We start from the raw sequence: 22,117 nt of genomic DNA, 5'->3' as shown, positions 1-22,117 counted from the left end.
GGAATCATGACAAGTCACACAGTTGTGAAGAATACAATGACCGCTGGTAGTTTGGTGTCACTGTCTAGATTCTTGCTAAGATTCCAGAAGTTTCACCATTGTTTCTGCATTATCAGTGCAAATATCCACACGGTGCAAAGGGCGATTAACGTCTTTAGTGTTATTATGATACATAATTTTGACCACATAGACCTCCTGGAAGGATCTCAGGACAGTCAGGCGTCTGTAAGTCAGACCTTATGAATTGCTGGACGAGTGTAAGACATCCCAACATCAACCTCTTGCCAGGAGCAGAGACCCCCTTTAGCCCCTAAGGCACAGGAAGACTTGGTTCTGAATCTGTGCACATAGGCCTGGAAGACCATTAGCTGGGCCTGATTCATTTAGAGCAAGCCCCCCACCCCCTAGCATCTCCTGAGCCATGCTCCTTGGGGTCAACCCCAGGCCTTTCCTGGGAAGAGCTTCCTCACATCTGGTGAGACAGGCCCAGAACCAACCCTCCATGACACCACACTGAATGGTGTGTGAGGATGTGCTCAGAGCAACTCAGATGGACAGGACATCAGGGAAGGTTTCTAGAGGAGGAGGCAAGGGAGGAAGGGAGCCAGCCTTCAGAAATGAGGACTTCTTTATGTGGAGTTTAGAGAAGGGCATTTTAAGTTGTAGGTGTTGCTTGAGCAAAGGCACGGGCTCAGAGGGGTAAAAGCCCACTGAACAAAGGATAGAAAGGGGTAGGTGTGGTTTAAATTCTAGTGTGGAGCGTCCAACTTTGGCTCAGGTCGTGATCTCACTGTTTGTGGGTTCGAGCCCCACATCGAGTTAGTTCTGTGCTAACAGCTCGGAACCCGAAGCCTGCTTCAGATTCTGCGTCTTCCTTGCTTTCTGCCCCTTCCCCACTTGTGCTCTCTCTCAAAAATAAATATTTAAAAGTAAAAATTAAAAAAAATAAAGTCTAGTGTTCCAAGATCTAGGCAGCTAGACCAGTCAGTATGTTAAATGCTAATTAAGGAACTTGGGAGTTCATTAATGATATAGGTGATCTTAGATTTAAGGCAAATCCCTATTTTCCTAATGAAAAGATTGTTAAAAATTAAGGGGTCAATCCGGATATTTAAACTTTTAGGAATGCTGATGAAATAGTCAGATGTCTAATCATAATATCTAATTTATTCAGTTACACATGCATATTTAAAATAACATTATATACAATAATACAGTAATACAAAATATTGCTCCCCCCATTCTTACATTTCAAGTAACAATTTTATTCCAACTCTCTACATGCATCTTGGACATCAACGTCTTCGTCATATCCAGAGCCACAGTGTCTTGAAGAACATATCCTTCAACTGCATCCAAGTTGTTTGAGCTGCAGCATTTTAAAATACTTATCTGACATCGTCATTGGAAAGTTTGATCCAAGTCACCACGTGAGGGCAGTTCTTGCCCCACCCCCAACTTATCGTGTAGGCGCAGGTTTGTAATCCTTACAACGAAAGTAGTCACTTATTGCTTTTGAAATTGCTCTTTGAAAGGCTGGTTTACAAAACCTAACTCTTATAATAGTGAGGGCATACTCCTCTGGGATACTTACTAGGTTTCTTCCCCCTCCCCCCCACCCCGCCCCCTTTTCACGCATCCCAATGGGAGGAATCTAGAACTGTACTTGCACCGGTTGGGATTATGGTGGGCTAAAATGTGAGGGGAAACCAGAGGTAGAGCAGTTGACAGGAGGTGACAAAATCTAGTTATGGGTGTGACTGAAGAGTAAAATACGTTCTTGAGAACGAGGAAGGCCAAAGAACTCTAAGCTGGGTTGCTGGGTGGGTCATCATCATGGACAGTGGTTTCTTGGGGTGGGAATGATGCGGTGATGAGTCAAACACGTGGAGAAAGATAGCCAGGAGTGTTCTGGAGCTGGGCAGGTGGCAGAGATGAGAGCACAGCCTCCCCACGTGGCAATGGGGGATGTGGAACAAGGATATGGACACAGCCCTGGCCAGCAGCGGGCAGTCGTGAACCATGCCAACATGAAGTCGTGGTCCAGTTGTGGGGTTAAGGGGGAGGAGTGGCCTGCATGTGTTGGGACTGGGAAGAAACAGTATCTTGAGGAAAGAGATATGTGCAGAATGCACATGTTCTGGAGGAAGACGGAGATGATCAGGAAGTCTGTGGCTCACCAAGAGGGGTCCGCCTAGACTGCCCCCAACAGATGCCCTGCTCTCTCTCCCGTAACACTCATCACATGAACTACCATTGTCTTCTAGGCTGCAAGGAGGGGTACTGCTTGTACCCCCAGTAACTGGAACAGGCATATAACGAGTCCTCAGGAAATATGTGCTGAAGGAAGAAATGGGGAGGAGGGAGGTGAAGAGGGGAAGAAAGGAAGAGCAAGGTACCAGTGTCCTACGGGAGGGACTTGACAACGAGGGCAGCAAGGGAGAGACAGACAGGTCAGGAAAGTCATGGTCAAGACCTCAGAGGGCAGTCGGCATCGAGGACCTGGGGGAAGAACTGGAAGAAAATGGACCAGACAGGGATTGTGCACCTTGGGTGGGATGCCAGCTCAGTCTCAGCCCTAAGGAGGCATGTCAGGTGCACTGTCCCCAGCAAAGGCACAGCGCATGGCGGGGCAGGGGTGGGAGCTCAAGACCATGGGGGCTGAGACTAGCCTATGGCCTTACTCCCAGGGGGAGACTTGCCTCCATGGTCCCAGACCTGCCCAGTGACTGAGACAGTGGGGTGGCGTTTGGGTGTGCTTGGCTCCGACATCTGAAAGCACTAAGAGATGCGTGTGCTTGTTTTGGTGAATCATGAGTAACAAAGACTCAAATTGCGTTTCTGTGTAGCACAGGCATTTCCAATAACGGAATGAAAACATTCAGTTCCCAATTTACAGGAAAAGACTTAAAGGCAGTGATTCTCCAAAGTCAAACGTCTGGTCTCCAGAGCAGAATAGCGTCATCTAGGAATGTGTTAAAAATGCGAATCCTCAGCCCTTGCCCCAGACCTACTCAATCAGACACGGGGTTAGGCCCAGAAATCCATGTCTTAACAAGTTCTCCAGGGGATCCTGATGCACGTGAAAGTTTACTGCTTTCAGGTAACGGATGGAGTGTTTTCCATTTTAAAGCCACGATCCCGTTTTCCTAGAGCATCTATGCCAGGCTTTCGTCAGCACGAAGCAACAGCAGCACAATGAGAGAAGAGCCCGTGACGATTTACAGGGGGGCAGAGCAGTGGGGAAGCGGGCAGTCTCACCGCCTGGACTCGCTTCTTCCACCTCTGAAGCCTCCGCCCCCCTCATACAAGGGCAAGTAGGCACTTACCTTACCAGCGCCTGGCACAGTGTAGGCACATTTGCTTGTGCCGGTTACTGTCATTATCGTTAAAGTCGAACTCAGAACGAGCAGACTACCTCTTGGAGTCGGCTCAATAGGCTCTTCCAAGGCTGGGATTTTATATCACGTGCATGTGATGCCTTTACACTAGCTTTTGTGTTTCCGTTTCTAAGAATTCAGTTCCCGAAACTCTGCACAGAGCCCCATGGGGCTCAGACTGATCCTTTGGCCTCTGCTAAGCCTACCCTACTTAGACTTGCTTGATGGCCTCAGACGTCAAGGTGCCCACTCCTTGTTGTCAGCCCGGTGCTCCGTGGCAGAGCGACCCCTCGTTGGGCCCCCTTCAGCCTGTGGGTCTCTTTTATGGGTCGGGAAAGCCTAGTGACTTCCTGCAGGGCTTTGTAAGGAAAGGGTGTTAAATCATAGGCTCAAAAGGCAATCTTGAGTCAAAAAATCCCAGCACACAGTATAGACGGAAGCTTCCAGCTTCTTATCACCTCCTCGGTAGAATGGAAGTGGCAGGGGCTCACAAGTTTGTTTTATTCCCGTCCCTGCACTGTAAATAGTGCCTGGCACTTAGTAGGCATTAAAATACTTCTAACTTCGCGAACATTTGCTAAACCAGGGGCTCTGTCATTAGAAGGAACAAAGGTTGTTTGTCAAGATGAGGAAATCTAGGGTCTGGGTGGAGCCCGCTGGGTTCTGATGAGCACACAAGGCTGGGCCCGCCACTCAGAGCTACACATAGTGTGGAGGCTGGCACTGTTCGGCGAGGGCCTGTCCTCGAGGGGCATGGCGCAGAGGCCTCTTGCTGTGGTGCAGGCAGAGGCCAGCTTGGGACCATTTAGAGGTGAGCCTGAAGGCACATTCAAGATGGGGGACTCATACCTGAAGTCAAAGGAAATGCCAGGAGCTGAACTCAAACTCACTTTTTCTAGGCACCTTGCCTGCCCAACATAGGCCCCAGGGGCCCAGCTACCCCAGCCTGTGCTCACGAATAGTCCCGTAGGTGCCGCAGTGGTGCCTGGGAGCAGTGCGCTACCACTCTTCGGCAAGGGGCTTCATTATTCCAGGTGAGTTCAGACACCCTCACTGTGCCAGAGCAGGCAGTTTGGAGGGAACAGGCTGAGGATAAATTAGTTGCATAAAATTACTAAGGCAGAAATACTCACTACCCTGTGTGATAGGCAAGCAAGCAGATGGAACTTCTCTCTCCCTGAGCATGAATGCCCTCCAGGCTTTTGCTCATACTGATCCCTCCAACACTCTCCGTGGCCACTCCCACCTGCCCAAGATCCATATAGTACCATACTTCTGACTCCGAACCACTCTCAACCCTGCCCAAGCAGAGACCCCGTAAAGGCCCACAGTGCTAATCTGTAAGTGGCCTCCTAGGGTGACTCTTAGTGTGGGTCTCCTAAGTTGTAAACTTGAGGGTTTTGCTGGGATTTACTCCTACTTATGGCTCCAACCAAAGGCCAGACATCTTGCCTTGTATGTAGAAGTGGTCAGCATTGACCTGTTTTTGATAATCACTGCCCTTTCATCATCTGAAGCTTATTATGTTACTCATTGATAGAATGCCCTCTATTTCTGGGTTTATTATAGTTGCTACAAGCGGGGATGGTGCTTATCCTTTGGAGGGATGTTGGGAAGCAAGAGGAGGCCCTGGTCCGGAAGGCCTGAGTTCTAACAGGGACTTAGACCTCCCCTTTTCCCAGGCCTGAGTAACTCCTCCCTATATAAATGAGGGAGTGTCTTTTAGCTCCATTAGTTTAGGATTCCATTTTGAGAGAATTCACAAAATGACCAAGGAAGGTTTATGAAAGAAGAATGCTCCAGAATTCAGTGGTACTTTGCAAACACACTGAGGACATGATCATGAGTAATTAGAACAATCCGGCAGTACTTTAGTCAAGGTCCTTTTGGTTGCATGTAATAAAAATTCACTTCAGACTGACTTTTGAAAAGCCAAAATGCATTCTAAGGATACCTGAGGGATTAGTAGAGTTCACAGCAAAGATGGAGAACCAGATCCAGAAGCCAGCCAAGTCCTCGAGGCCACTGGGGTGGCCCCTCTGGCCCACTCGCACTCATGTTTCTGTATTTCTATTTTAAGCCTCTCTGCCTGTCTTGCGGTGCAGCTCATGGGTCCCCACTTTCTAAGCGCCCCATACCAGCTGCAATCCCAGAGGGTCTCTCTCCTTCCCCTTGCAAAACTGTTAAGATAAAGAATTTTCTTGGGCCTGTTTGGGTCAGTTCAACCCTGGTCTAATCAACTGGTGTGTGGGGGAGGGAGGAAAGGGAAAAGGTCACTGTGTGCAGACATGTCAGCGTGAGTCAGGCGGGTATCCCCCAAACAGTGTCATTAGAGAGAAAAGGTCAGCTGCTTCAGCAGGTGCTCAGCTAGCTGTACTGAAATAAGACAACAAAGAAGATTGTAATTTTCTGCAATCCAGAGTGACCTTCCCCTCCAAATTCTTACTGAACTAGTCACAGCTCCAGAAATGGACATTGCCTTCATTTCATAAAGCTCTACTGAATGCTGAAACCCAAGGAGAAAAAGCTGCAAAACATTGCTCCCTGCTTTATCACTCATCACTGGACTCAGTTGACATTTGCTTTTCACTTTTCATCAAATCTTACAGGAGTGATTGAAGAAGTGGTAAGTTACAGAAGGTACCACTGCTTTACTAACACCTCTTCTTCCTTAACGATTCGCGTTGATGTCAACAACATGATAAGGATGGGGTGCAAATGATTCCTTGAACCTATGAGAGCCTGCAGAGGCAGCATATTTTGTGGGCGCGCTGCATAGAGCCTGGAGCACACTGTGTGCTCAATGTTATATCGCATCCCATTCCAATTTTAAAAGAAGTCCAAGGATCTACTTCCCATCAAATATTAACTCTGCCTAGTAACTTCAGGCCACAATCTGCCTCTGTGTCCCACAGCAGGTGGGGCAGAAAAAAGTAACCAAGTCTCAAACTTGCTACTCTTCTCTATATATGAATCTTACAACCACTGATGTCTCTAGCTCGGAAGCACAAAATGTATACAAAGGACTATATATATTCTTAACTAAAAGCAGTAGTTTAAATTAGCCTAGAGTCTTACAGAAATTGTTATTCCAAAACATGCAGAGGCAGCAAGAGTCACCCAAAACCACATTTTATTCTATGACCTTTATATTGCTTTTCTCTTACTTAAAGGTTGAAGCAAAGTGAAAGGATGGCAACATTGTGTTAAAAGAACAAAACGAGTTAGTCACAGCAAATACACCTAATAAAACCTCAGGTCTATGCCATTCACTCCAAACACAGGGCTTAGTCCAGGAGTGGCTCGTGTCTGGGTTTTTGTAAAGCAAATGGAAATATTTGGAAGAATCAACACGTTTCAGGAGAAGAGCCACGAGTGCCCTGAAAGCAGAAAGTTGACACCATTTTAAATATAATTCATATATATATATATTTTTAAAATCAAACACAATTAAATAGAATATGGGTTAAGTACATGAATACTTCGCTTTAGAAGAATAACAGTGGTGGTACACAGTACCAAAAACTTATACACAGCCTTTTGCTTCTTCTGTCGATGAAACAGTGTGCCTCTATACAATCAAATATTGCAATGGAATAAAATCTCTATTCATTCAAGACTTTCTCAAGGACAGAGGTGATTAATAATTATATATTTATATATATATATATATATCTTTTTTTGTTTTCTTTTTTGCAAAGTCTGAGCAAAAGCAGTAACGCCTAAGAGAACGTTCCTTCCCCTCAAACAGTCACGTGCAGCGAGGAGGCGTTGGCACCGTCTGGCCAGTGGAGTGTGCTCGCCAATGGGGCGGGCCTGCTGACGGCGGCGAGGTCCGGACCCGGTAGCCGGCTGAGTGGAAGGGCAGGCAGGGGGGTCGCCTACTATCCGAAAGACAGAAAGCAAAAAGGCCACCAACTGCACAGCGGAGAAGGGGGAGGCAGCCGAGGCTGGGTGCTCTTCCCGCCCCCAACCCTTGCTTGTCAATATTCTTAATTTACAAAAAAAAAAAAAAAAAAAAGAAAGAAAAAAGAAGAAACAAAAACCGAGTAGTCCGGGAACAAACATTTTGTTCAAGGTACCACAGGGGAAACGGGAGTGACTGCTACTGTACATTCCTTCCCACACGTATTCTGAAGGGAAAGTGAAGTAACCTGGAGGAGTATTCCAGAAGAGCAAGTCCTGATGCGCAAAGCAAAGGAGACTCCTCTTTTTTGTTAGCAGGGGAGAGCCTGGTTTTCAGTATACTGCATTTGCATTTTAGGAGCAATTAAAATGTAAAAAGTGTATGCTGTCACCACAGGGAAGGACAATGTCACTGAGATGACCTATCAGCTGGCTTCCTTCCAAATTAATGCCTCTGCGAATGCACAATGCCGCTGAAGGAAAACAACCCGCTAGCACCACGCTGCCTCCCTGAGCTGCCTGGCTCTCGGAGGGGCTGACTCACCTGTTGGTTTAGGAGGCCAAAGCAAAGCACTTCTGGTACCTGCTTTATGATACGTTTAGGGATGGGTTACCGCTACAGAATGGGCATCGAATATCCGCTCTGCGCTTGTCTGCCTCCCACAGTATGTGGTCCCTGTCTATTCCAGTGGGCTAAAATTGTTTCGTAAATGGGTTATTGCCATTGGAAAGCTATTAGTTTTCTAGTAATGTAAACAATACCACTTTGTCTCTTTATGACTTTCACTGTGTGAACATCATGTGCAGCAAATGTCTACATGTCACTCTTGCTTAGGATGGAAGTCTAGGATTGTCTGCCATTCTTTCTTGGGAACAACAGTGATATATTCGTGAAAAGAAATACAGTGCTTTGTCTTCATTGGCTGTGTTGAAGAATCCAACCAAAGGAAAAAAGTTCTCTTATTTTTCAAAAGCAGATTTCCTTTATCTCAGGTCTTGAGTCATAGCTGAAAAAAAGAAAAAGAAAAAGAAAAAGGTAACGTACATTTCTACAGCCAGTGACATTATTACGGATTAAGAAGGGAATCAAAACCTAGTGTTTACTATATACCAGCATCCAGGACAGCCAGGATTGGACCACAGCCACTTGAGGCAGAATACCAGAACTACCTTCATTTACATATGAATGAATGAATGAATGAATGAATGAATGGAAGCTTTAAAAAGGTCAAGCAACTCACCCCAGCATTACCTACCAGGACTAGACTGGCAACCAGATTTGCTTTTATCTTTCCATTCTGGCACCAGATTATTAGAACGAAATATCTACCTTTTGACAGAGTAATTCTGCTTCTAGCAATTAACCCAACAGCATACTTGTAAGAGAGGGTAAAGACTTCTATACACAGACATTCATTAAAGTACTGTCTGTAACAGGGAAAAACCCCAAACAACTTAAATGACGATCCTTAGAGGATTCACTAAATCAGGAGAGCCATAATACAGAATACTCCAACACCTTCAGAAAGAGAAAAAGAACTCTGACCTCGCCTCCTAAGACCAAGATCTTGAGGCTGAGACCCCTGTACTCACAGCTCTGGGGAGGGAACAAACATCCCGGGGAGACAAGGTCTTGGGGACAGATACACACGAAATAACTCAGTAATGCTGTGAGGTAGTTCACGTTACATTCCCAAGTACGTTTCTTAGACACGCGCAGAGTAGGCGATTCCGAGCACAGAGGCATCAACATAGGCTAGAGAGAGGCTGGGCACTCCTTCATGGAAGCAGCTCACATTCATATAATCATAGAATGAGAATCAGAAAGAGATCTTATGAGACTGTCTTGTCCAATTTTTCTGATCTACTGATGAGGAAATGGGGACTGGAAAGGAAAGCAACTTGCAGAAGGTCCCACATGTTCACTAAAAGTGGACTGAAGACGTTCTGTTAGCCCAGCACTTTCTCCATACCAATACACTGCTGATCCCTAAAGGACACACAGGATGGTCATCTTAGCCAGCCAAAGAGAAGGCTAGCGAGCTTAAAAAACAAAATATAGCAAAATAGACGTAATATTTTAAAAATGAAAAGCACACGGTAATAAAATCCGAACATACAACTCAAATAAAAAGCCCCAATTTTAAATACCTGCTTTCTAAAATGGTGTTGAAAAGAACATTTTCACGATGTCAAACATTTGATTATCAACGATAATGGGGAATCACAACTTCATACACCTTTATCTTGCTCTTTGCTATTCTGGGTTTGACTGAGCCAGTGGAGATAGACAAAAATTACCACCCTTACACAGAAAAAAGGATGGAATCTGCCACAGTGAACAGAGCTTTGGTGTGAAATGGCTCAGTGTGAAGTTCAAAATTAAACCAACCTCTGGTAATGACAGTGCTTGGAGTAAAAAGTTGGCAAGGAAAGGGTGATGCTGGACCTAAATTTCAATTCAAGCCCTCCAAACTACTGTGGGTTATACGGGGTGTCATCTGAACGTATTTGATTCTGATTCCTGATTTTTGCTAACACAAATAATAGAGGAGTCGTTTAACGCCTTCATAATGAACATGAGCAGATATTGTCCTCTCGCATTAAGTCTCTGTGATCAACTCAAGTTAGGGAAAGTAAAACTGTTGAAAAAACTGGGAATGTTTGGCTTGAGGAGAGGACTGGGGGGTACGCTATGTGGCTGCCTTCAGCTTGCTAACGGTTACTTGCATGGCTTCTCACGGGTACTACTAGAACTAGCTGGAGAAGCTACTGAGAAACAGTATTAGCTTGTGGCAAGTCAGAACTTCCTAACCATTACAGCTGCGGGCCTCCAGACAAAGATGGAGAGTTGATTGCACTCATTCAATTCACTCCTTCCTAAAATAGCAGTTAAAAAAAGAAAAAGAAACAAAAATTCACACAAGTGGGGAAAGTGAGAGAAGAGGCAGAACAAACTTGCAGAAGCTGGAAGCAAATGTATGAGTGGTAAATGACTTAGCTGGTCCAAAAGACTCAATCCTAAAAGGAAAGTGGAAAAAGTGGAGAAGCAACCCGATTTACAATGCAGAATCCCTCAAAGTCCAGGAATCGGTGGCACCAGTATGTCTCGTAAAGGGAATGGGGGCTGGGTGCAAACACAAGGATTTCTTAAAAGCCTGTTTTGGAAGTTAGTAATCTACAGTTATTCTGCAATTCTCCTCCACCAGCCCCTGCCCCGAAACCAATCTCAGCAGAAAAATCTGAGATTTCTTCTCTGAGCAGAATAAGACAGAGGGTCTCTGGGCTGACCTACACCAAACATGACCAAGTACAAGGATTCTGTCCTGAAAAGAGGGGGATTAAGGAGAGGTATAAATAAGGAGGAGACTTCCCTAGCTTTTTCCCACTTGCCTCCTTGGTAGCCTGGCCTTCATCCTCCAGGCTGGAGACTGCTAGTGTTTTCTCTGGAAATATGATCAGCCCAAGAAGAAAACTTAAATTAAAAAAAAAAAAAAAAAAATCTGCCATCAGAGTTTCCCAAGGTGATACCTGGCTAGTATATATTTCACTTTTTAAAAAGCTGCCAAACTGTTTTTCAAAGTGGCTATAGCAGTTTGCATTTCCACCAGTAATATGGTAGGGTTCAAACTGCTCTACATCCTTCACCTGTCAGTCTATTTTAGCCATTCCATTAGGTCTGTAGTTGTGTACCATTGTGACTTTAATTTGCATTGCTCTTATGACTAAACATGTCGAGCACATCTGCATGCGAATATCTGCCATCTGTATATCTTCTCTGGTGGAATGTCTGTTTATCTTTTGCCCATTTGAAAAATACCAGATTGTCGGGCTTATTATCGAGTTTAAGGGTTCTTTATATATTGTGGATACAACCCCTTTCTCAGACAGTTGTTTTGCAAATATCACTTCCCAGTCTGTAACCTGCCTTTTCATTTTCTTTACAGTGTCTTTTGACAAGTGCAAGTTTCTACTTTTGATAAAGATCAATTTAACGCTTTTTCTCCTTTATGGCTCATGCTTAGTATGATCTAAGGAATCTTTGCCTAACCCCAAATCACAAAGATTTTCTCCTACGAGTTTTACTTTTAGCTCTGACATTTAGGTCTATGATCCATTTTGAGCTGATTCTGTATATGTTATAAGGAACAAGGTTCGCTCCCCACCCCACCCCCACATAGATATATATATGTAACTGTAAACTGTAAACTAAAAAGACCATCTTTTTACCATTGGATTAGCTTGCACATATGTCAAGTCAATTGACTTCATATATTTGGGTTTACTTATGCACTCTCTACATGTTCCAACAATCTATACGTCTACCCTTATGCTAATATCACTCTGTCTTAATCATGCAGCTTTACAGTAAATGTGTCTAGGTAGTGTTTGTTAGTCTTCCAATTTGTCTCCCTCCCCACGACGTTTCTTGTTGTTGTTGCTATTCTAGTTACTTTAAATCTCCCAATAAATTTTAAAATCATCTTGTCAATTTCTACAAAAAAGCCTGCTGGGATATTTACTGTGATTGTACTGAATCTATCAGTAGTCTTGGATAATCTTGTACAGAATGGAGAGTATAGTCAATACTGTGTTACATATTTGAAAACTGCTAAGAGAGCAGACCTTAAAAGTTCCCATCACAAGAAAGAAAAAATCTGTTAACTATGTATGCTGATGATGTTAACTGGACTTATTGTGGTGATCATTTTGCAATGTACACAAATATTGAATCACTGTGTTGTACACCTGAAAAGAATATAATGTTATATGTCAGTTATACCTCAACCACCACCATCACTATCCCGGGTTGAAAAAGCACCTTTAAAAAAAGTTTTTTTTAATTTATTTAAATCCAAGTTAGTTAATATTTAGTGTAATAATGGTTTCAGGAGAATTTAGTGATTCATCATGTATACACAACACCATGCTCATACCAACAAGTGCCCTCCTTAATGTCCATCACCCATCTAACCCATCCCCCCTAGAAATGGCTCCTTAACAACACTGAGTCTTTTGATTCACAAACATGATTTGTTTTTTATTTAAACCTTTAATTCTGCTCAGTTATAGTTCATAATGTACGAATATTATATACATATTTCATTAAATATATTCCTAAGAATTTCATGTTTTGGGATGCTACTGTAGATTGTATCGTTTTTTAAATTTCGATTTCCAACTGTTAATTGCTAGTATATAGAAATGTACTTCATTTTTGTATATTAACCTTATATCCTTTAGCACTGCTAACCTTAGTTCTAATAGCTTTTTTGTAGATTCCTTCAGATACTACTATCCAACAGTCCTTTCTGTGATAATGGAAATGTTCTGTATTATGCATACATGGCTAGTCACTACCATACTGGATAAAGTAGCCTTAGGAATTTCTATGTAAGTGATGAGGTCTTCTGCAAAGAAAACCAGTTTTCCTCCTTCCTTTACAATCTATAGGTCTTTTCTTCTTTGCCTTTTTGCGTTGGCTAGGACTTCCAGCGCCAGTGTCCTTGCCTTTTTCCTAGAATCATGGAGTCTTTCCCCATTAAAAATGATGTTAACTGTCAGTTTTACCAGGTTTAGGGCGTTCTGTTCTGCTCCTAGTTTTCTGAGAGTTTTGTCATCAATGGCTGAATTTTGTCAAATTCTTTTCCTGCATCTATTAAAATGATCATATGCTTTTCTTTTTATGATGAGTAACAGCAACTGGTTTTCAAATATCAAAGCAAACCTGCTTTCCTGGGATAACTCCACGTGTCATGGTGTTCTACTCTTTTTATATATTGATGATTGGTTTCCTTGTATTTTTGTCAAGGATTTTGCATGTATGTTCATGAGAGATACTAGCCTGTAGTTTTTTTTCCTTGTAATGTCTTTGTCTAGTGTCAAGGTAATGCTAGCCTCATAGACTATGTTGGGAAATATTACCTCTTCTTCAATTTTCTGGAACTTTGTCTAGAATCAGTATTATTTCTGTTTTATTTTTTGGGCTTGGGGTTTTCTTTGTGGGAAGGAAATTCAATTTCTCTCCTCTACCCTCCAATTTTATTGCTATGATGGACATAATACTGTTTAAGTTTAAAGTATATAACATAATAATTTGATACATATAGTGATTACTACATCTATCACCTCATATAAATAGCTTTAAAAAAATAGTAAGAATACCTAAGAACTACTCTATTAGCAACTTTCAAGAAAATAATACAATTATTGTTAACTATAGTCACCATGTTGTACATTAGCTCTCCAGAATGAATCGATCTTGTAACTCAAAGTTTGTACCCTCTGACCAACATCTCCTCATTTCCCCTACCCCCTCCAGCCCAAGTCCCTGGCAACTACCATTTTTGCTGTTTCAAGGAGTTTGACTTTTTCAGATTCCACATACAAGTGAAATCACACAATATTTGTCTTTCTATAGGTCTGACTTATTTCACTTAGTAAAATGTCCTCAAGGTCCCTCCATGTCGTCACAAACGGCAGGATTTCATTCTTTTTTTAAAAAATGTTTTATTTATTTTTGAGACAGACAGTAACAGAGCACGAGCAGGGGAGGGGCAGAGAGAGAGGAAGACACAGAATCTGAAGCAGGCTCCAGGCTTTGAGCTGTCAGCACAGAGCCTGACACAGGGCTTGAACTCACAAACCACGAGATTATGACCTGAGCCGAGGTCGGATGCTTAACCGACTGAGCCACCCAAGCGCCCTGGCAGGATTTCATTCTTTTTGATCCATTCAACCATAAATGAACACTTAGGTTACTTCCATGTAACACATTTAGGATTCTTGCATAGGATTCTAAATATGCAATGAACATGGGGTGCAGATATCTTTTCGAGGTAATAATTTCATTTTCTTCAAATATATACTCAGAAGTGGTATCGCTAGGTCTATACGATAGTTCTAATTTTAGTTCTTTGAGGGACCTACATACTGTTTCCCATAATGGCTGTACCAATTTACGTTTCCACCAATAGTGCACAAGGATTCCTTTCTCCTACATCCTCGTTAACATTTGTTACTGCTTGTCTTTTTGCTAACGGTCATTCTAACAGGTGTGAGGTGATATCTTATTGTGGTTATGATTTGCGCTTCCCTAATGATTAGTGACATTAAGCACCTTTTCATGTATCTTTTGGCCTATCTTTCCAGGTCCTTTGCCCATTTTTTAATTTGAAAACAATTTTTTTGTCTGCTGAGTTCCTCATATTTTATACATATGTACATATATATAATGTATCAATATGATAATATCATAAATATAAATATATTTAACTCCTCAAATTCAATTTAATAGATACAGCATTATTCAGGTTACCATTTCTTACTGAGTTTTGGTAATTTATATATTTCAAGGAATTTCTCCATCTCATTCAAGCTGTTGAACTTGTTAGCATAAAGTTGTTCATAATAGTTCACTAATATCATTTTAATAACTTTAGGTTCTGTAGCGATGTCCCCTTTCAATCTTTGTATTGGTGATTCATGTCTAATCTTTTTTTCCCCCCTCAATTAGTCTGGCTAAAGGTTTATCAATTTAATCGATCTTTTTAAAGAGCCAGCTTTTAGGGGCGCCTGAGTGGCTCAGTCAGTTAAGCGTCTGACTTCGGTTCAGGTCATGATCTCACGGTCCGTGAGTTCGAGCCCCACATTGGGCTCTGTGCTGACAGCTCAGAGCCTGGAGCCTGCTTTGGATTCTGTGTCTCCCTCTCTCTCTGACCCTCCCCTGTTCATGCTCTGTCTCTCTCTGTCTCAAAAATAAATAAACATTGGGGCGCCTGAGTGGCGCAGTCGGTTAAGCGTCCGACTTCAGCCAGGTCACGATCTCGCGGTCCGTGAGTTCGAGCCCCGCGTCAGGCTCTGGGCTGATGGCTCAGAGCCTGGAGCCTGTTTCCGATTCTGTGTCTCCCTCTCTCTCTGCCCCTCCCCCATTCATACTCTGTCTCTCTCTGTCCCAAAAATAAATAAATGTTGAAAAAAAAAATTAAAAAAAAAACAAAACATTAAAAAATAAATAAATAAAGAGCCAACTTTTGACTTTTCTCTATTATCTGCCTGTATTCTATGTAATTGACAATCACTTTTTATTTTATTATTTCCTTCTTTCTTTGGGTTTAATTTACTCATTTTTTTAGTTTCAGGTAGAAGACTGAGACTCTTTTCTTGTCTAATATAAACATTTAATGCTATAAATTTCCTTTTAAGAACTGTGTTAGCAGTATCTCACAAATACTATGCTGTATTTTCATTTTAATTCAGTCCAAAATATTTTAACCTCTATTTTGATTTCTTCTTTGACTAATAGGTAACTTAGAAGTATGTTACCTAATTCCCAAATATTTGGGGAATTTTCCACATATCTTTCTCTAACTGACTTCTTGTTTAATTCCTTTGTGAGGAGAAAACAGATTGTAGGATTTCAATCTTTCAAAATGTACTGAAACCTGTTTTATGGCCCAGAATATGGTATATCTCAGTCAATGTTCTATATGTAGGCCAAAATAATGTGTATTCTGCGCTGCTAGATGCATTATTTTCTACAAGTCACTTAGGTCAAGTTGGCTGACATTGTTATTCGAGTCTTCTAAACACTGTTCTATTACTGAGACAGGGCTGTTGAAATCTCCAAGAGTCATTATGGATCTGTGTATTTTTCCTTGTAGTTCTATCAGCTTTTGCTTTATGTGTTTTCAAGCTCTGTTGTTAGATGCATACACATTTAGGATTCTTTTTTTTTAACGTTTTTTATTTTTTGAGAGACACAGACCAAGCACAAGTTGGGGGGGTACAGAGAGAGGAGACACAGAATCCAAGGCAGGCTCCAGGCTCCAAGCTGTCAGCACAGAGCCCGACACAGGGCTCGAACTCACAAACTGCAAGATCATGACCTCAGCCAAAGTCAGACGCTTAACCGACTAAGCCACCCAGGTGCCCCCACATTTAGGACTCTTGACGTCTTCATAATCAACTGACCTTTTTATCATGTAAAATGTACTTTGTGCCTGGTAATATTCCTTGTTTTGAAGTTTACTCTGACTTGTAGTAATATGGGCAGTCCAAATTACTTTTATTAATGTCTGCATGGTATATATCTTTTCCATCCTGTTTTTACTTTAAGTCTTTACGTTTAAAGCAGGCTTCTTACAGATAGCATCTGCCATTATCTAATCAATCTCCGATTTAACTATTTATTAATTTTTTTTTTGATTTAACTATTTAGACCATTTACATTTGCTATGACCACTAATAGGATTTCACTTAAACCTACTATTTTGCTATTTGTCTTCTATTTGTCCCATGGATTCTTTCTTTCCTTTTCCCCTTTTTCTTGAGTTCTTTTATATCCAGTAATTTTCTGGGTGTGGTTTCTATAGATTATGTTTTTCTTCTGATTGTGGGTCAAGTTTTTCTGCTTCCTTGCATACCTAGTAATGCAGTGGATGGCAGACATTGTTATTTTTATACTGTTGAGTACTGAGTTTTACTGTGTTCCTTTAAAGCGGGCTGGCCTTTGTCCTGTCATGCAGTTGTTATTTACAGAGCAGTTTGATCCTTTCAAAGGTTGCTCTTCAGTTTGGTTAAGGGGCTTTACTCTAGAGCTTTTGGTTTTTTTTTTTAAAGATTATTCATCTATTTTGAGAGAGAAAGAGAGCTTTCATGTGCGCACAAAAGAGGGGCAGAAAGAGAGGCGGAGAGAGAGAATCCCAAGCAGGCTCCGTGTTGTCAGGACAAAACCCAATGCAGGCTCGAACCCACAAACCATGAGATCATGACCAGAGCCTAAAATCAAGGGTCAGTGCTTAAACAACTGAACCCACCCAGGTGCCCCATACTCTAGGGTTAATTTAGCTCCAGCAGTAAGGCATAATGTTTCTGAGGAACTAACCAATGCCTTGTACATTACAAGACCTTGGTTAGTAGGGGTGGGACCTATTCCTAACCTATTCCTAATGTTTCAGGAATTAATTTCTGTTATTTTTTCCATGGCCATGGGCATTTTCACCCAATATATGTATAGATCAGTATTTGGCCAAGCCCTTCAAGGGACCTCTCATAAAGAGAGAAACTCTGGAGCTTTCTTTCTGTGAAGCTCCTTTTCTGGTATTCTTCTCTATGACTTCTAGCCAATTTAGGTTATCCAAACTTTGATTTCTAACTCCTTAATTCAGCAACACTATGAACTCTATTAAGGTCTCCCCTCCCTGCACTTTGGAAACTGCTTCTGGGCAGTGAGCTACAGATCACTTCCATGTTACCCTTATTTCAAGAATTACAGACCTCTACTGCCTTTTGTCCAATATCTGGAACTAGTTGTTTCACTTAGTTTGTTTTCTAGTTGTTCATGATGAGAGGGCAGTTTCTATAGCAGCTAATCCTTCAAAGGCAGAAGCAGAATCTCCCTTATGCCCTTTTTTAATATCTGGAATTTAATTCTTTCCAGTTTTTATACAAGCTAGATCAGAACACATGTCATTCTTACCTTTGTAGACCTCTCTAAGGGCTGATCATATTGTGCCTGTTGCATAACATCACTGACTATCATTTTAGCAATCTTCCAAGCTAGCTCTTCTTGGGCCTAAAACAACAACAACAAATCATTTCAAACTGTTGATAATGGTTATTCATTAGAAAAGTTAAGGCTTACATTATCAGTGCTCTAAACACAACTGTATGTGATAGGACCTGGGCCACCCTCTGGCTATGCTACATTAACAAGCTATTTGTTCACTGTCTTCTAGGGTGAGCTACTGGGTACCCAACATCACGACTATTTTCATGTTAGATGATCAAAACGTTTTTCTTTTTCCACTCACATCTCTCAATGTACTTAACAAGTCAAAAAGCAAGCCTCCTCTTCTGCAAACAGAAGTGAGGAAAGAAACATTTGAGCTTTTTGTTTCTATGGATGCCTGATGGTTGATGGAAATTTGGAGGTATGTCTATTTCTCAGTGGCTAGAGTCTCTGAACTAAAAGATCTTGCACTGACCCCACAAGGCAATTGTTAGATACTAAAAAGGGCCCACCCTTTCTTGTTACCTCCTGGATAAGGGAGCAATGATGTGCCATGTTGCTTAAACGTGGGAACTAAGGAAAGAGAAAACCTGAAACTTTACTTAGACAGAGTGCCACTTATAAACAGGAATTTCTTTACACTGAAAGTAGAATTTACCTCATCAGTATTTCCTTGCACCCATTTCTTCATAGCTTGTGAGAACATGGATCCTAGTAAATAAAACCAAAATTGAATGTAGATTTCATGCACAATTTTACATTAAAAAGGTGCTCTTATTCAAAAGCTATTTCCAGAAATGGATATTCTTTTTCTGTACAATCTCATCTAAAACATTAAGGAATATTACCGTTAATCAAAATTGATTATCTCCATTAACAAGTATTTAACTTGCAAAAGACTTCTGAAAGTCTGTTTCAGAGTTCTGGACTTTTCTTCTATTCTCCTCACTTAATAAAAGAAAAGTATTATCGGGGCACCTGTGTGGTTCAGTCAGTTAAGCGTCCAACTTTGGCCCAGGTCATGATCTCATGGTTCACGAATTCAAGCCCCACGTTGGGCTCTGTGCTGAGAGCTCAGAGCCTGAAGCCTGTTTCAGATTCTGTGTCCCAGAATTCTGTGTCTCTCCCTGCCCCTTCCCTGCTCATGATCTGTCTCTCTCTCAAAAATAAAATAAAAACATTAAAAGAAAAAAAAGAAACTATTCTCTAGTGTTAGATTTTCAGCTAATATTAAGTGAACAAAAGAAAACCATGACTAGGATTTGGTCTTAGATAAGAGTCTAGCGGTACATCAGGAGGTATCAATCTACTTGTTATATATCCAAATTTTTTAGACCAGCTCCTATACAAAAGGGCTTCCAGTAAAAATTACACTGCCACATGCTCAATCTCTGGTCTGTATAAATTGGCTGATTAACAGCAGAGTTTTAAATGGCCATGCTCTGTCCAGGCCACAGCACACCTCAACCCCCCCGGAGATACACACAAGCCTATCTTCGTATAGGTAGGTACTCAGGTGCTGAGGAATCACCAAGACATAGACTAGCCACTTTTTCCATTAATGAAATACATAGCTTATCCTTTCTTTAACACAAATAAGATCCTTTCCAACTCGGCCTTAAATCAAGCAGTTGGTAGATTATTTCTTAGGCAAGGTACTGATTAAGTCAATGACTGGATTAGAACTATATATAGCATTCATGAAAAGTGCAAAACCTGCATCCTTTCCCTTGATAATTTTTAGTATTAGCTAAAAGTCTGAAGACTGGTCTAGTTAAACTTTATGGCCAACCAGTCAATAAAGCCACATTACACACTCGGCCTAAAGTCTCAAATGGCTGTTGAACTGCCCAGTGCACTGCTCTCTCTCAGGCTAACCCAAAGAGCCACACTGTGACAGTCTCCTACATGTTTAACACCCTCTCTCCTTTTCAATGCACACAAGTTTGGCTCCTTTCTGTGCCTCCCCTCCCCTTTTAACACAGAACTTCTCCAGGACCCCATTTCCAGCCTTCTTTTCTCCTTTGACAGATTTTCTCTGGCGCATCTCATCCCCTCCTGTGGCCTTAACTTCCTTCAAAATGCAAATAATCAAAAAACCTGACCTTGGGCATTAAAATTCATGGACTTAGAAATTGTCCTACGGTATCTCACAATTAACATGTTCCAAATTGAACTTGTCTGTTCTCTACCTACTCTTTTTTTTTTTTTTTTAAAGTTTATTCATTTATTTTGAGAGAGAGAGGGAGAGTGTGCAAGCAGGGAAGGGGCAGAGAGAGAGAGAGAGAGAGAGAGAGAGAGAGAATCACAAGCAGGCTCTGCACTGTCAGTCCTGAGCCTGATGCAGGGCTTGATCTCCTGAACTGTGAGATCGTGATCTGAGCCAAAATCAAGAGTCTTGATTTCTTGCTACCTGAGGACAGTGTAGAGCCCTTGCTGGCCAATACCCCACAGAGGCTGTCTAATACTTCCTCTACTCCAAAGCTACCAGTCACTTCTTCTTTGTACTCATTTTTTACCAATAAAATACACTATTAGACTCTAGGTTTCTTAATGGCAGGATCTGTATGTTCTAACCTGCCCCGTGAATAAGAGTGCACAGAGGCACTACAAAATTATTTACTGAATGAACTGTGCAGACTTCTTTCCATCTTTGTACTTTTCCCGACTGTGTATCTCAGGCTTCTCTGGCAAATTAGGAAATAAAATCAATTATTTAAATAAACTGATAGGGTAAAATAGGTTAACAGGCCCTTTTTGGGTCTAAATGATTTCAACAACTGTTGCATTTTTTGCTTACTCTGTCAATGTATATCTAACCCAAAAGTAGATTGCTCACCAACACCAAGATCATTCCTTACTCAAGTAGTAGTTGAATTAAAAAATAAATATAATACAGGCACCTGGCTGGGCTCAGTTGCTGGAGCATGTGACTCTCGATCTTGGGGTTAGGAGTTTGAGCTCTACGTTGGGGGTAGAGTTTACTTAAAAATAAATAAATAAATAAATAAATAAATGGAATGCAATCCTATTAAATTCAATAGGAAGATTAATAATAGCTCTTAATTTTAAACACATTTCTCAAAATGGGAGATTTTCTTCTTTTTTTAAAGTTTATTTTGAGAGAGAGAGAGAATGTGGGAGGGGCAAAGAGAAAGAGGGAGGGGGAGAGAGAGAGAGAGAGAGGGAGAGGGACAGAGAGAGAGAAAGAGAAAGAATCCCAAGCAGGCTCCACAGTACCAGCGCAGAGCTCGATGTGGGGCTCAAACTCATGAACTGTGAGGACACGATCTGAGCCGAGACAAAGAGTCAGACACTCAACCGAGACATCCAGGTGCCCCTGGAACACTTTCTTCTTACAAATTAGTGTCTTTTACTCAAGACAATACTGTCAATCCAATCACACTGAAAAATTTCTAGATCCCAAGTGAATGGATCCACATTGGTTTTTAAAATCTTCCTTGTAAACCAACTGTTTGGAAGCTGAAATCAGTCACAAATAATGTACTTGCAAAAAAGATTTGTGTTTAACTCTTGCAACTAAATGAGCACTCTCCAGGTGATTTTAAATGAAGGACTTGAATTTCAACCTCTTCATATTTTTCACATATATATCATGTATTTGAAATTTCAGCAAATTAGAGGAAATTTAATGAATTAAAGGGTCTTGAGATAAACCTCAAATCCAACCTGGACTGGGTATTCACCATTTTTGTTTTTTAAGTTTATTTATTTTGAGAGAGAGTGTGTGAGCGAGTTGGGGATGAGCAGAGAGAGAGAGAGAGAGAGAGAGAGAGAGAGAGGGAGGGAATCCCAGACTCCGCACTGTCAACACAGAGCCTGATGTAGGGCCTGAACCCAAGAACCATGAGATCATGACCTGAGCCGAAGTCAGACTGACTAAGCCACCCAGGCGCCCTGGGTATTCACTATTTTAAATAAAAAAGTGACAAATATTTTTTCATGCAGATGTGCTTTCTGGAATGGTAAAGCAAATTCAATACCTTTCATTCAGAGACTGTACAGAGATGTGATTACACAAAGCCCTTGTGCTCAGCTGTGACTACAAACACAAGGTGAGAGAGAAGGCAATTATTTCATAAAATAAACTGTTTAAATCTTAAATGATCCTTCACTTACAGTCACTGACTAATGTGAGCAAAGGCTTAACAGGGAGTATGAAAACACCACAAACCTTTTGATTTCTTTACATCAGGTTCAGGCTCAGATTCTCGGATGAATTGCCCCAAGTCACTTACTCTTCCAAATGTCATCTTCCTAAATAAGTACAAAAAGAAAAATATGATTTCTAATGATC

General features: G+C 41.6%; 1 protein-coding gene across 1 annotated transcript in view; it reads right to left on the bottom strand.

Annotated features, from left to right (window-relative positions):
* Window positions 1-6,496: 6,496 nt before the first annotated feature.
* The window catches only part of AKAP10 (A-kinase anchoring protein 10), a 78,233-nt gene continuing 62,612 nt past the window's right edge, over window positions 6,497-22,117 (bottom strand). Inside the window, exons 12-15 of the mRNA XM_027047640.2 lie at window positions 21,995-22,077; window positions 18,458-18,510; window positions 17,767-17,862; window positions 6,497-8,293 (exon numbers count right to left, since the gene is read on the bottom strand). Coding sequence (XP_026903441.2) covers window positions 8,288-8,293; window positions 17,767-17,862; window positions 18,458-18,510; window positions 21,995-22,077 — 238 coding nt within the window. The 3' untranslated portion in view covers window positions 6,497-8,287. The remainder of the gene's footprint in view (window positions 8,294-17,766; window positions 17,863-18,457; window positions 18,511-21,994; window positions 22,078-22,117) is intronic.

The sequence above is a fragment of the Acinonyx jubatus genome, chromosome E1 (assembly GCF_027475565.1).
Source record: "Acinonyx jubatus isolate Ajub_Pintada_27869175 chromosome E1, VMU_Ajub_asm_v1.0, whole genome shotgun sequence".
In the NCBI taxonomy this organism is placed as follows: Eukaryota; Metazoa; Chordata; class Mammalia; order Carnivora; family Felidae; genus Acinonyx; species Acinonyx jubatus.
Note: the sequence above shows the minus strand (reverse complement) of the source record. Positions and strands in the feature narration are given on the sequence as shown.